At 34.7% G+C, this 15,273-nt stretch overlaps 1 protein-coding gene across 4 annotated transcripts in view; it reads right to left on the minus strand.

The window, feature by feature from the left end:
- The window catches only part of KIF5B (kinesin family member 5B), an 83,292-nt gene that overhangs the window by 13,975 nt on the left and 54,044 nt on the right, over positions 1–15,273 (minus strand). For all 4 annotated transcript variants that reach the window (XR_009454775.1, XM_059712635.1, XM_059712623.1 and 1 more), the window contains 14 exons: positions 14,169–14,314; positions 13,381–13,529; positions 12,758–12,951; positions 11,622–11,690; positions 9,312–9,518; positions 8,733–8,876; positions 4,140–4,328; positions 3,408–3,525; positions 2,816–2,877; positions 2,611–2,720; positions 1,686–1,787; positions 473–533; positions 287–358; positions 15–119 (listed from right to left, as the gene is read on the minus strand). Coding sequence is in view for 3 of the 4 variants with exons in the window: in XM_059712635.1 (XP_059568618.1) it covers positions 15–119; positions 287–358; positions 473–533; positions 1,686–1,787; positions 2,611–2,720; positions 2,816–2,877; positions 3,408–3,525; positions 4,140–4,328; positions 8,733–8,876; positions 9,312–9,518; positions 11,622–11,690; positions 12,758–12,951; positions 13,381–13,529; positions 14,169–14,314 (1,728 nt within the window). In the remaining variant the exon portion in view is untranslated. The remainder of the gene's footprint in view (positions 1–14; positions 120–286; positions 359–472; positions 534–1,685; positions 1,788–2,610; positions 2,721–2,815; positions 2,878–3,407; positions 3,526–4,139; positions 4,329–8,732; positions 8,877–9,311; positions 9,519–11,621; positions 11,691–12,757; positions 12,952–13,380; positions 13,530–14,168; positions 14,315–15,273) is intronic.

Here is a 15,273-nt window from a genome sequence, read left to right on the forward strand (position 1 = left end):
TGTATATTTTTTACCTGTTTATGGACTTTAGTGAGTTGTTCAAGATTATTTTCAAGAAAAGAGATTTTTTGCTTCTGAGCAGCACTGCCTCCAGTGTCATCAGAATCGATCTCTGCACTCTTAAGAAAAGAAGGTTGATTAATAATGAACGAATTTTTAAAAAACCCAATCTTAACTAAACAAAAATTGTTATAACAACATAAAACATTTTGCTTATGCATGCAAAGAATTACACACTACAGACAGCATTTATTCAAATGCCCACACCTCAGTATAGTTTTGTTACCTTTTTAACTCTGGTGGCTAGATCCTGAACAAAGAGCTTCCGCAGGTTGTGTAAAGTCTGAAGTTCTTTTGCCTTGAATTAAGAACAGCAGTATTTTTGGAGTTCAGACTTCAAATTTAATATAACCAATGGGGAAAAAACCCATTAAACATTCCCCAATCCGATTTATTTCCAAGTTTTTCTTACCACTGTCTCTTCCAAACCCTTCAAGTCTTGTCTTGCCTGTTCTCGTCTATCTTGCATAATCCTAGACAGAGGAAGAATGTACATATATTTTCACCTTTGAGTCCATAAAATTCTAGTTTTATTTAGCACAAGAACTGATGCAAATATTTATCTGAAAGAAATTCTTAAATTCAAATAAATGAAGACACTCATTTTTAAAAGTTGACTCATGTTTTATCTTTCAAAGAAATTTTTATAATGCTTTATAAATCCTTCTAAATCCATTATTAGAAGAAAATTCTCCTATATAGCAATGGAAGAGATAAAATAAAATGTAGCAGAATCCGAAGAATAAGGAGTGGCTCTTTTTCTATTTTAGAATATGTCACATATAGCATACTGCTTTTATTCAAGATAATTCTGATTTAACTAGTAATTACGGAGATTATAAATTACTGTAACCCTAGCTTAGTTGGTGAGAGCTCGTCCCAATAAGCCGAGGTTGTGGGTTTGATCCCTGGTGAGGGCACATACACAAGAATGAATGAATGCATAAATAAGTGGAACAGCAAATCGATGTTTTTCTCGAATATCAGTAAGTTTTTAAAAAAATTAAAATAAATTATTGATATTAAAATATTCTACATATTTTATTTAAAATTATTCTCAATAAATTATGGCTAAGTTTCAGCAGAATATTTATAAAATCAACTCTGAGATGGTGTTGATGGTGTTACCTTGTTACTTTTCTAACAATAGTAATTCATTTATAAGTTATCTCTCAAAAATTCAAGGAATGTGAAAAATTATAATCCTGAGTTTTCTATCTGCTCAGATTGTAGAAAGCTGAGCACTGACTAAATATACTCTTAGTAAATTAGAAAAAGTAATTAGTAAAAAACCTCTGTTCAAGAGGCAAGGCTAAAATAATAATGTCCTTTTATGCAAGATCAGTTCTGACAAAAATTCAGTTTTTATGATAGATCTTGAAGTAAAATGGTGGTACAGAAACAGTAACCAGGTTGATAAATAGGAATCATAAATCTTGATCATCACTGAAATACAAGACCTTGCATTTACTTAAGTATAAGGATACACTGCAAGTTTTTAGGTATACATTAAACCAATGAAGAAAAACACAAAATGAAAAAATGTACCCACTGAATATATCTGATAGTAATACCCACAGTCCCTTAGTTTTAAATTTAATACTTGAATTAAAACATTAACTCACGTAAGTTCATGTAGTTTTTTGCTCTTTTCCTGATCTGTAGTTTTCAACTTCTCATGTTCTACTCTCAGGCGTTCCTGTTCTAACATCATTTTCTGGTTTTGGCTGACAAAAGGAAAAGAAAACCACTACATCATCAATCAACATCACCATTTTCTGAATGTTGTCATTAAGACTTTCAAACTCTTAAATTCTATAATCTCACTAGTCAAACAACCAATGCCTCCTGTGGACCCCCCCTCACTTCCCTGTAGGTGGAGTTAAGAGGACCTGGCTACATTCAGCAATACTAATGTTTTTCATATTTTGGTTTAAAACCATGATTTTAGCCGTCTATATCTTTCATTTCCCCAAATCCTTGTCCCTAAATCCATTAAGTATTATCAACAGTAAGATACACATCCCAAACTTCGTCTTCATTTTTTCTTATGCTCCTTTGGTTCCTCCTACTCAAATCATGACATAAGTACAAACCTCCAATTTCCATAAATTCTATATTATATGCATATGGCTACAAAAGTGGGAAAAATGACTTTTTGATAAATGAAGAAGACAACTTCTACTTTTTAAAAAATTTAAAGCCCACAATTTCCAATATAGTTTTTTCAGTTAAGAATATTTTTTAAGAGGAATGAAATGATTTGAGAAAGACTGTGGTTTCTATTTGCAATAACGGTTAAAGTTTTGTGTGTTTTTTTTTCTTTGTACTGAATAGTTACATCAAAAGACCCCAAAAATATTTTTCCCAGGAACTTAGAAGTTAGAAATGAACCAATTTATTTTCAAGTCAAATATCATAATTTCAATGAAAAATGCAGGTATCTAATAGAACATATTATCTACCAGTAACCAATTATTTCATTTTACCTAAATAGTCAATCTTTCTGAGTTAGTTTTTAATATTTAGAGGAAAGAAAAATATACTTACTCTTGAAGATCAGTAATAAGTTTTTCTTTTGCCTCAACTTCATCTCTCAAGCTACTAATTTGTTTCTGATGAGTTTCTCTGTGGCTTTGGATCTGCTGTTCAACAGCTTGCTAAAATTATTGCGGGGGAAAGGATATTAAATCAGACTAATGAAAATAAATAATGATGAATTAAAGCCATTAGAATCCAATTACATTAAACTTGCCTTAACTTCATTTGCAGTCTGAACCTTATTTAAGTGCTCTTTTTCCATTTCATGCATTTTCTCTGTTTGGACAGGGAGAGAAAACAAGAGAGGAAATAAGCCTTAAAGTTCTTCAAATAAACCAAGGAGAAAATGGCTTTTATGAGGGACATGTTCCTTAGCAGTTCTTGACTTTAACCTATCCAAATGCCACACAGTAAATCTTGCTAAGCTCAGCAACATACTGACTTAGATCCTTTGTGTTGATTGATACTATGGTTACCTTTATTTTCTTTACCTAATCTCAGAACAAATGGGTTAAGGCACGGTAGGGAAATGAGACAGCTTTGTAAGTTCCTATGTTAAGATATGTGTGTGTATAAATTTCATATGTATGTGTGACCTTGTAACTTTGTGGGAAATTCCCAGATTGGCTACTTCATATTCAACCACAACTTCAAAAATGTTTCAAAGCCATATTAAAACACATTATTTGTTCTCTATTTCAAGTTATCCCGATTCCTACTATTCATTATCAGTGCAAATATAAATTTACAATTATACTAAAGGATAAATTAATATTGACACAACTCAAATAATAAGGAGTTAATACCTTGTGCTCGAAGCTGGACTAGTTCTTCACTGAGGGAATCAACAGATTCCTCCAGCAGTCTTTTCTTTTGTTCCACATTTTGAAGGTATTCAGTCAATGATTTAATTTTGGCTTCATGCTTTTGGGAAAAATGTAATGATATGAAGTGGAAAAATTCTCACGTACACTTTTTATTGTTAAGAATATTTGAAAATAAGCAAGTTTTATCGATGTATTAATATATAATACACTCAAAGACACAAACCTAAAATGTTCAGGGCACAATTTTACAGTGAAAAAGAATTTAATCAATAAAATGGTCATCTGTATAGCTTAAAACACTTGTAAGCAAAGGCACTAAAGGCTGAAAAAAAGATACATTGTTTTCTCCATATGGTATTACCTTCTTCCCTCCATATACAATTCCTATTCTTGGTGACTGGCCTCATTCAATAAACTGGAAAAGCCAGAAAATTGACCCTGCAGTTTTGTCTACCCCAGAATTTCTCTAGATTCTTCAACAATCACATCTTTCTAAAAAATCTATATACTTAACATATACATGTTAGCAAATACAACCCAGTCAAATCATTCATGTTATTATTAATGCAGCTAGACTAGGAAAAACTGATAAAATTAACCTATTTTGTTACTCAAAATAACCTATGGAAGTTTGTTTTTCTTAAAATTTTTACAGTAAATAAAACTTATATGTGGCTATTAAAAATAGAAACTTTTTTTGTTAATACATACTTGCGAGATACGAAGCTGGCATGCTGCTAACTCCTTTTCATTTTCTTCCATTTTTTGGTTACTCTCAGTTTGTGTGCTTTCTAATTGTTTGCAACGTTTTACCATTGTTTTTACTTCTGACTTCATTTTGCTAATGTAGAGCCTTGCAACGGTGAACTCTTCATCTATCATGCCAGTTCCCTCAGGCTGCTATGAGGAAACAGTGAAGTAAAAAAAATAAATAAATAAAGGAAAAATGTCCAGTGCGATTACCAAATTAGACTCTAAAATCTTAGAACAAAATTAACTATATTTTAATATTACTCAATATTCATAGGAAGTCTGGAGTTTTTCTTTTATGAAATATATTTGTTTTTAAAAAGGGCAAATAAAATAGAGCTTAATTTTTGCCTTCCTTCCTTTCTAAACTTAATGCTAATATATGTCTACACGGAAAAAAGAAACACACACCTAACAAACATACCAAAAAAACCCTGATTAATTCTACCTCTTTCAATATTTGGATTTCCTCTTCCAGGCTCTTTTCAGTAAATTTATTGTTAATCACATGTAACTCCCAGTTTAAAACTTAATAGATAAGAATGTTTAGGTGGCATAGAAATGACGACTTTGAAGTTCACCAAAGAGGAACTGTGGTCACTGTACATGCTATACTTTCATTATAAAATTCCAGTATAATACTTAGTGTCAAAATTAAGTGGAGCTTGAGAAGGAACAAATAAAACTCTGTTTGTTCACAGATGACATAATTATTAAAGAAACTCCAGGCACTAATAAGCCATTATGGTAACATTGCAGGATACAAGGTTAACATACAAAAGTCAATCACTTTCCTTTCTTTTCCTTTCCTCCTTTCCTTCCCTTCCCCTCCCCCTTTCCTTTCTTTTCCTTTCCTTTAACAGCAACAAACAACAAAAATTTGAAATGAAAAACACAGTGCCATTTACATTAGTGCCAAAAAGAAAAAAGAAACACTTAGGTATAAATGTAATATAATATATGTAAGATCTCTATGAGGAAATTATAAAACACTGATGAAAGAAATCAAAGAACTAAATAGATGGAGATATTCCACATTCATGGATAGGAAGACAATACTGGTAAAATATCAGTTCTTCCCAAGTTGATCTGTGTATTTAATATAATCTCAATCAAAATCCCAGCAAGTTATTTTGTGGATATCAACAAATAGATTCTAAAGTTTATATGGAAAGGCAAAGACCCTAAACAGCCAACAATATATTAAAGAAGAGCAATGTTTGCCCTAGCTGGTTTGGCCCAGTGGATAGAGCATCGGCCTGCGGACTCAAGGGTCCCAGGTTCGATTCTGGTCAAGGGCATGTACCTTGGTTGTGGGCACATCCCCAGTGGGGAGTGTGCGGGAGGCAGCTGATCAATGTTTCTAACTCTCTATCCCTCTCCCTTCCTCTCTGTAAAAAATCAGTAAAATATATTAAAAAAAAAAAAGAAGAGCAATGTTGGAAGACTAATGCTACCCAACAACAAGAATTACCATAAAGCTACAGTAATCAAAATGATGTGATATTGGCAAAAGAATAAATAAATAGATCCCTGGAACAGAATATAGCCCAGGAATAGAGGCACGCAAAGACAGTCAGTTGATCTCTGACAAAGGGGCAAAGGCAACTCAATGGAGAAAGAATAGTCTTTGCAATAAATTTGCTGGAGCAAGTGGTCATCCCCATGTAAAACAATGAGTTCTGACAGACATACCTTTCAGGAAATTTAACTCCAAATAGATCATAGACATAAATGTAAATGCAATACTAAAAAAAACTTCTAGACGGTAACACAGGAGAAAATCTAGATGACCTTGAATTTGGAGATGAGTTTTTAGAAACATCAGAAACATAACCCATGAAAGAAAAAATTGGTATGTTGTACTTTGTTAAAATTTCTGCTTTGTAAAAGATACTGTTATAAGAATAAAAAGATAAGCCACAGACTGGTAGAAATATATGCAATTCAAATGCAAATTAAAGCAACAATGAGATACCCCTAGACATCTATCAGAATGGCTCAAAACCAAAAAGTAATGACATCAAATACTGGTGAAGATGTGAAGTAACAGGAACTCTTACTCATTGCTGATGGGAATGTAAACTGCTATGGTCACTTTGGGAGTTTCTTACACAGCTAACATAGTCTTACCAAACAACCTAACAATCATACTCCTAGGTATTTTTATCCAATTGAATCGAAAACTTATGGTCATAGACAAAGTTGTACATGAATGTTTACAGCAGTTTTATTTATAACTGCCAAAAACTGAAAGTAACCGAGATGTTCCTCAATAGGTGAATGGTTCAACAAACTGGTATATCCATATCATAGGCTATTATTCAGTGATAAAAATAAGCTACCAAGCCACAAAAAGATATGGAAGAACCCTTAAATGAATACTAAGTGAAAAGAGCAAGTTTTTAAAAAGGCTACATACTATATGCTTCCAACTATATGAAATTTTGGAAAAGGCAAAACTATTGAGAATTTTTTTAGATCAGTGGTTATTAGGGGTTCAGGGGAGGGTTATGAATAGAAAAAGCAAAGGAGATGATAGGTGATGTTAAGAGGTAAAACTATGCTATGATACTATAATGGTGAATCTATATTATGCATTTGTCAAAATCCTTAGAACTGTACACACAAAGAGTGAACCATAATGTAAAAATCACAAAACAAGTTAAGTGAAACTCAGCAGGGTTAACAGGAAAAGAATTACGTGCAAATGACAAAAATACTGAGGATCCATAGGTTTCTTTTTTTTTTTTTTTTTAATATATTTTATTGATTTTTTACAGAGAGGAAGGGAGAGAGATAGAGAGTTAGAAACATCGATGAGGGAGAAACATCGATCAGCTGCCTCCTGCACATCTCCCACTGGGGATGCGCCCGCAACCCAGGTACATGCCCTTGACCGGAATCGAACCTGGGACCCTTCAGTCCGCAGGCCGACGCTCTATCCACTGAGCAAAACCGGTTTCGGCCATAGATTTCTTTTTAAAGAACTGTCTGCAAGGATGACCTGCTTTCAAATGCTATTATAGTGGGGGGAAAAAGGAGTCTAGGAGTCAGGAAACCTGTATTCTATCACTTTGCGACTCTTTATTTTCTGTCTTTACCACTCTTTATTATCTGTCTTTACCACTTTTTCACTTAAATTACGATTATTTTAACATGAAACAGAAAGATTTTTCTAAAAAGAAGTTGAAAATCTACAAAGCAAATTTTGAACAACAGCTTTCTAGTGTTCAATGATATAAAATAAATCTACTTTTCCATCCCCAAAGATTCCCACATAGCTCCAACATCTCCCATTACTTTACCATGAAAAGGATAGGACAGAATATTCAAACTGCTGATGAAGAGATCAAGTGAAGTCACCAGTATTTAACAATAACACTTTTCTTTTTTTCAGTGAGGTTGAGTTGACTTTAAAAAATGACATATGAGGAGAGAGGTTGTAAGAATCTTTGCCTCCATCAATAGACAGCAGCTCTGAATAACAACCAATAGAAGGAATGTAAGCTCCATACTGAAAACCTTTACTTCATTTCCAATTCTTGCTAAATTTGGCCTTTAGTATGCTCTCACTATAAGCCCAATTATAAATTTGTTCTGTTTGTAACTATAAGTAGGCTTTAATGAAAAAGGTAAAGTCCAAACAGATACTTACTGCAACATACAAATATTTCATGCTCTATATGTTTTTGCAGTTAAGAGTCTTAGTTTACCTTTTGGTCTAAGTTTTAAAATCTACCAGGTCACTCACCTTTATTTTTTTTTTTTAGTACATGCCTAGTGATAACATACCAATATTATTATCCAAAAATAAATGTAATAGAAAAGAAAAAGGCATAGATAAAATAAGTGTGGCCAAATTTTGACAACCGATAACTCTGAGGTTCACAGTATTTTCCTCAGTTATATGTTTGAAATTTTTCATAATAAAAGTTAAAGAAAAAAATTAATTAGCGGTGCTCATCTTTTCCTTTTTAAATGGTAAAGCAACTACGGGCCAATTCATTTATGAGTTTATTCCCTGAGCTAATCTTCACTATTGTTCCAATTATATACTGTCATGTATTGTAATCTATTAGCATAATTTCTAAGTGCAAAATCTTTATATAGAACATGTAGTTCAAATAAATGCTTACTGAATATTCATCTACTTGAATACCCCATCCTTTTTCTTTTTTCTCATCTATTTAAAATGAATACAATACCATCCCTCTACTACACATGACTATTATGAGGATGAGATAATGGGTAAGAAAAGAACTTGGCCCAGCCAGGTGTAGCTCAGCAGTTGAGCGTCAACCCAGGAACCAAGAGGTCACAAGTTCAATTCCTGGTCAGGGCATACGCCTAGGTTGTGGACTCGATCCCTAGTAAGGGCATGCAAGAGGCATCTGATCAATGATTCTCTCTCATCCCTTCCTCTCTGAAATCAATAAAAAAATATATTTTTAGAAAAAGGACTTTGTAAAGAAATAAGAAGTAATCAGAAATAAACAAAAGAATGAGCTGCATCCAGATAATTACACTTACAGTCTGGTTACTATTATTTACCTTTACGTCATTATTTCCTACAGCAATTCCTATTTCTGCAAGGTCTTTTAGTAAAGATGCCATCATCTCAGCTGCTCGTTTTTTCTGGTGGTTAGTCATTTCCTTGAGTTTCTGAAGCTCAGCATCTATACTTGCTAAAGTTGCCTAGTAGATAGGCAAAAATAAAAGTTAGTTAATCTATCAAATGAAAGATCAATTCAAATATCAACAGGTATTGACACGTCTAACACTCTCAAAAATATTATTTTTTTGCTTTCATTTTCTTGAACTATCTAGTTCTGGAATAGCTCCCAGTTTAAACTTAAGACATATTTTAGACTTAATAAACAATGTAAAGTTGCCATACTGTGCTCCATTAAGAACAGTAGTCTGCATTACTTAACTAGAGATTGAGTAATGTTTTCTGCCTGGAAATGGCCAACTTCCAAATTAATTAGATTCCATTTTCATTTACTGCCATAAGTTTGAGCAAATTAATGTTAGAATGGAACTGACAATTTTTTAGATGGTTGGTATGTTTTCTTTGCCTTCTGTATACCTACTTATCAAGTCTTAAGAAAGAAAAAAACGATATCTTACTGATTTCTGATTCAGTTCATCACTAAGCAATTCATATTCCTTAGTTTTGTCTTCAACTTCCTGAGACTTTTGATCATAATTGACAGCAAGTTCCTCTAAGGCTTGTAAAACTTCCTTTACTTCTTCTTTAGAGGCATCGTTTTCTGCTTGAAGGCGATTCAGTTCAGCTTGCATATTGTCTTGATCCCTTCTGGTAGATGCCAGAAGCTACGTGAAAGAGTCAAGTTACCAAAGTACTATATCAGTTATTAAAAAAAACACACCTATTTGTTAAGCACAAAGGGGAGGAAATGTGGATGCTATTAAGTGTGGTAACAACATTAATTCATTCAACAGAATTACTAAATATTACTATGTGTAGGCATGGTGCTAGACACTGTGGAAGAAAATCAAATAAAAACATTGTCATTAAAAACTCTAATAAAATAAAAACTCTGTCATTGAGGAATATAGACGAGAAGATGTACATAATAAATGGGATACAAGATGATATGTAGGAGCCATAAAGGAGGGACAGGAGATGACAAACAAAGAGCTTGGTAGTAAATAAAAGGGGTGAGGATATTTTTTGTAGGGAAAGCAGAGGGAATGGAGAAAGTGCCAAGGATAGATAGATTTTAGTCAAGTGCAAATTAATGTACTAGAAAGACACAGGCATTCTACCCTCATGACTTGTGTGCATAGAAATGAATGGAATTAATAGATGTTTAGAAAATTTGCTTTAAAATGTAGATTTTGGGGTAGCTTCTGAGCTATGCCTCAACAAAACTTGGTATTGGTATATAAAATCTGAACTGGAAAGAAGCCAAGAGACTAGCAATTAGGAGGACATTGTAATCATCCAGTTAGTCAATGGTTTTTAAGTAGGGACATATGGAAATGCGTGGGAATTATTAATAACTAAAGGTCCAGTGCATGAAATTCATGCACGGGTAGGGTCCCTAGGCCTGGCCGGCAATCAGGGCCGATTGGGGCCTTCTGGCTGCCAGCCAGGGTCTCCCTTCCCCAGCTGATGGCCAGGGCCTTCCTTCATTCTGTGCCACCCCCTGGTGATCAGCACATGTCATGGCAAGCAACTGGTCTCCTGGTTGAACTCCTGTGAGGACAATTTGCATATTAGGCATATATATATATGGAGCAGAATGCTACTGGCACTTAGAAGCAGGATCCAGGGATGCTAAAAAATACTACAATGCACCAGACAGAACAATATAATGAAGAATTAGGCAGATGGCCATAGGGAAGAGGGCAGGGAGGCAAGGGTTTGTGTGGAGGTAGGAAAGGGGGGTTGGGGGAGAAGAGGACATCTGTAATAGTGTAAACAATAAAAAAAATGTAAAAAAAAAAGGCAAATTCGACCAGTGCCCTTTGAGAAAGAATGCTATAGTTGAAATAAGTATAAAGATCATCTGATTGATGGTGGGTATTTCTTTCTTATTGAACCTGTACAGTCTTTGCTACCCTTCCCCAAAACAAACCTTAAATGAAGGACCATTTTTAAATGATTCTCCTGCTTTGCAGGTGAGATAAAATGAGGGTCCAAGCTAGGTGACAAACTATGGAGGAGAAACTCTGAAGTAAAGATGGAAGAAATGAACAAGAGGTTAGATGAGGGTAGAAATGTGAAGATGTAAAAAATGACTTTATTCATTGACATTCTCATTTCCCTAGAGTTATACCCCAACTTATGCAACTATTAAAGACAAAGTCAATGGGATTCAAAAATCAATATTTAGACCTATCCTTTAGACCTAACCTATATCTCTGTGTTGAAGTGAATGTATGAGACTACAACACTTTTTTATATTCTTTTCATTTTCACTGTAAACACTGTACTTTTCATTAAGGGAAAGGGAGTCTAAAGTTGTTACAGCTCACTGTAAAAGTCTTTTCCAAGGATCAATAAGAATGTTTGGGGGAGAATAAGAAGACAAAACAGCACTGTACCTTAAGCAAGTAAAGTAGAAGACAGTTAAAAAGAAATTCAGGAGATGTATGTTAGAGTATATTTTTTAAAAAAGTTATCCTCTCCCCTCTAGTTAGAATTCAACATTAAACTTTAACAGAAAGTCATTCTATGCTTCAACCAGATGATCTATCAATCTTACAGGATATTCACAATGAAGCATTCCCATATTAAAATTTTTTTTAATGTATTCAGTATATTTTGAGCTCTGTAGATTTGTCTTTTTCTGGAAATAATATGAAAGGCATACAAACTACCTCTTACTGATTCAACATTTGTGTCTTCAATTTCAATGACAAATTATAAAGTTTTTCTGAGAACAACATGAAAAGTATTCAACTTACCTCTTCCTGATCCAACATTTGTGTCTTCAATTTCTCTACCAACTGGCTCTGTTGATTAATTTCCTCATCCTAGAATTTCAATATAACAAGTTACTCACAAGCTGGTTGTAATTGTTTCCTAACACAAAATTAAGATAACTATCACCCCTCCAAATTATTTCAAAACCATATTTTATTCCAATCTCTTAAGAAAATGTAAAAACAGATATAATCTCTTTCAATTATCAATAATTGTAACACTTCTTTTGCAATAAGAAAAGAAGCTGATAAACATTTATCATGCAATAAGAAAAAAAGCTGCCAAAGCCGGTTTGGCTCAGTGGATAGAGTGTCGGCCTGCGGACTGAAGGGTCCTGGGTTCGATTCCGGTCAAGGGCATGTACTTGGTTGCGGGCACATCCTCAGTAGGGAGTGTGCAGGAGGCTGCTGATCGATGTTTCTCTCTCATCGATGTTTCTAACTCTCTATCCCTCTCCCTTCCTGTCTGTAAAAAATCAATAAAATATATTAAAAAAAAAAAGAAAAAAAAAAAAAGAAAAAAAGCTATTCATTAAATATTTTAAATGCAAAAAGTAATTAACAAGTTCAAAGTTATTACTGAAAATAATGGCCATGAAGCCACATGAAACCTGCCATCTCTGCTTAAAACATATAAATAATACTACCTAAGAACAAAAAGCAAAACTAGAACTATTTTCTTCTAGTCTCTTATTGCTTTTCCCTCCATTCCTCTCTATTTGTTCGTAATTTGTTATTTTTCACACTACTGATATAATCAATGCAGGAAGATATTTTTACCATTATGTTCCACTATCTAATCTTTTACATTATCTTTTATCAGTCTTCAGATCCCTAATTCTAAGAGGCCATTTTATTAAGTCTCTCCCATGATCCAATGCCAAATTTCCTTTAGAAAGTTATTTTAGCTTAAAAATGAGGGGGTGGGGAAACATGTCTCATACAATCTCTGCATAGAAACAGATTGTGATTTGTTTTTAATACAATGATTGTCAAAAGGCTAACAGATATCAAGAGAGATGTATATAGTCATGAGGACCAATATACATAAAATTAGAAAATGAAAGTACCTATAGTGATAATATTCTACAACATAATAGAACATGAACAATACCTACCTTGTCATCAAGTTGTTTGTACAATTTAGCAATTTCTTCTTCACACTTTCTTCTTTCGGCATCAGTAAAGTGTCCAGTAACTCCAATTGTGGCTGCTGGTTTATCATTGGTAATAACAATATCTTTATCCACTGTGAAAGCTTCCAAGTTGGCTTTCTCTTTGTCAAATTGCTCATCAATAGGTACTGTCTCTCCTAAAATAAGACAAAATAGTTAATAAAATTCACCTGTCTAAAACTAATTTCAATTTTATTCAATTTCAGCAGCTCCTAACCAGCTTTATCTGCTCAGTCCCTGAGATTTGAAAAGATGCAATTACCTTTATTTCCCCATCCTGTAATCCAGTCATCAAATCTTTATTACATCCACCCTAATCTAGGCACCTTGCCATCTTGTGACTTTTATAGCTTCCAAGTTGGCCTTTGTGCCTCTATTTATTATTTCTGGTAAAATCAGAATTTAATGTAAAAACTTTATTCATTTTTATTTGATGATGCCTAATGCCTAAAAAGTGAAAATGGATATGCTTTGTTATTTTATTTATTATACCTAAATCTCAAATTTATAAAGCAGTTCTAAATCTTTACCCAACAACTAAAAATGACAGCTTCCTAAGTTATTACCATTTCGCCATCGGTTGAGTTCGTTTTCAAGCCACTGAATGGTGTTACGGAGGGTCTTATTTTTTTCTTTTTCTCTTTCATACTTCTTTTTCCACTGTTCTGCAGTTAATTCTACATTGACACAAACTGTATTCTTAATTGTTTTGGCCCTAAGAAAAGTAATTGGGGAAAAAAAGAATGTGACCGAAATTATTTTCAATTGACACCTAATCTCTCTAGGTAACGTATGTATATATAGCTAAGTAACTTAACTTTCCTTGTACAGTTAACCTAACTATTCTTGGAGCTATAATTAGTATAGTACTTATTCACACCCCAACTAAATGGGGGTCAGCCCTAACATCTGTTAATGACTTAAAAAGAAAAATCAGCAACCTGATGAGGATAAAACATGAGGGCCTATATTTTCCAATTTATTTGCAAGGTTGACTTAAGAAAGGAAATTGTTGAAGTTTAAAGATAAAGCCATCATTATCTTCGTAGGCTATCATATCATACAGATTATTTGAATCTGGTCATTTATACCAACAGGTTTAGCATAGGATTATATATATATCAGCTTTGTACTGTATTACCTGATTCAAATGTTTATTTTCTTTTATGCTGAGTTGCAGTTTCTTACATAAATTTGACTACATTTTACTTTAATGTATGCTAAAACAATTCAAATCCAGGCAGTCTAAAAAATGGACCTGTACTCATGTGAACAATATCTATTAACATTTTCCTAGATTTAAACAATAAAAGGCCTATCTATGTTCAGACTTTGTAATTGCTTAACAACAAACCTTTGGCCAAAAAGGAGTGTCGATTTTGTTTCAGATTCATTGTATGATGATGGAGAGCAGCAAATTACAATAGTGGTTCTACAGTTCCCACCTAATGAATCTTGAAGGATTCTTGTCATTTTACTATCTCGATATGGAACATACGTCTACATATAGAAACAAAAAAAAATAAATGTCAATGGGTTTCTACATAATAAAATTTATTACAATAATATTACATAAACATGCTATTTTTTAAAAAAACTACAAAGTGACTTCAGTTATCTATACTAATAAAAGGGTAATATGCTAATTAGACCGGGAGACCTTCTGGGAGACCTTCCGGACAAAGCCATGGTGGCAGGGCTGAGGCAGAGGCAGGTTTGGGGTGATCAGGCCGGCAGGGGGAGGCAGTTGGGGTGAGCAGGCTGGCAGGAAGGGGGGCAATTGAGGGCGAGCAGGCCAGCAGAGGGTGGCAGTTGGAGGCGAGCAGGCCGGCAGGGAGGGGCAGTTGGGGGCAATTAAGTTGGCAGGGGGAGGCAGTTTGGGCGAGTTGACCGGCAGGGGGGGAAAGTTGGGGGTGATCAGGCCAGAAGAGGGGGCAGTTGGGGGTGATCAGGCCAGCAGGGAGAGTGGTTAGGGGTAATCAGGCAGGTGAGCAATTAGGAGCCAGCAGTCCTAGATTGCAAGAGGGATGTCCGACTGCCAGTTTAGGCACGATGCCTGTGGGATCGGGCCTAAACTGGCAGTCGGACATACTCTGAGGGGTCCCAGATTGGAGAGGGTGCAGGCCGGGCTGAGGGAAACCCCCCCACATGCATGGATTTTGTGCACCGGACCACGAATCATATATAATAAAGTGGTAATATGCAAATTAACCCTCACACCCTCACAGGATGGCTGCCTATGACGAGGCCGGCAGGGGGGGTTAGTGAGGAACAACCAAACGACTGAACAGCAGCCTGCGTGGGGCGACAAAATCAGCAGGGGGGTTAGTGATGGACGACCAAATGAATGAACAAGCAGGCTGCATGGGGTGACCAGGCCGGCATGGGTGACAGTTGGGGGCAATCAGGTTGGTGGGGGTGGGAGGGGGGCAGTGAAGGGAGACCAGGTCGACGGGGGA

Source organism: Myotis daubentonii, chromosome 1 (assembly GCF_963259705.1).
Source record: "Myotis daubentonii chromosome 1, mMyoDau2.1, whole genome shotgun sequence".
Taxonomy (NCBI): Eukaryota; Metazoa; Chordata; class Mammalia; order Chiroptera; family Vespertilionidae; genus Myotis; species Myotis daubentonii.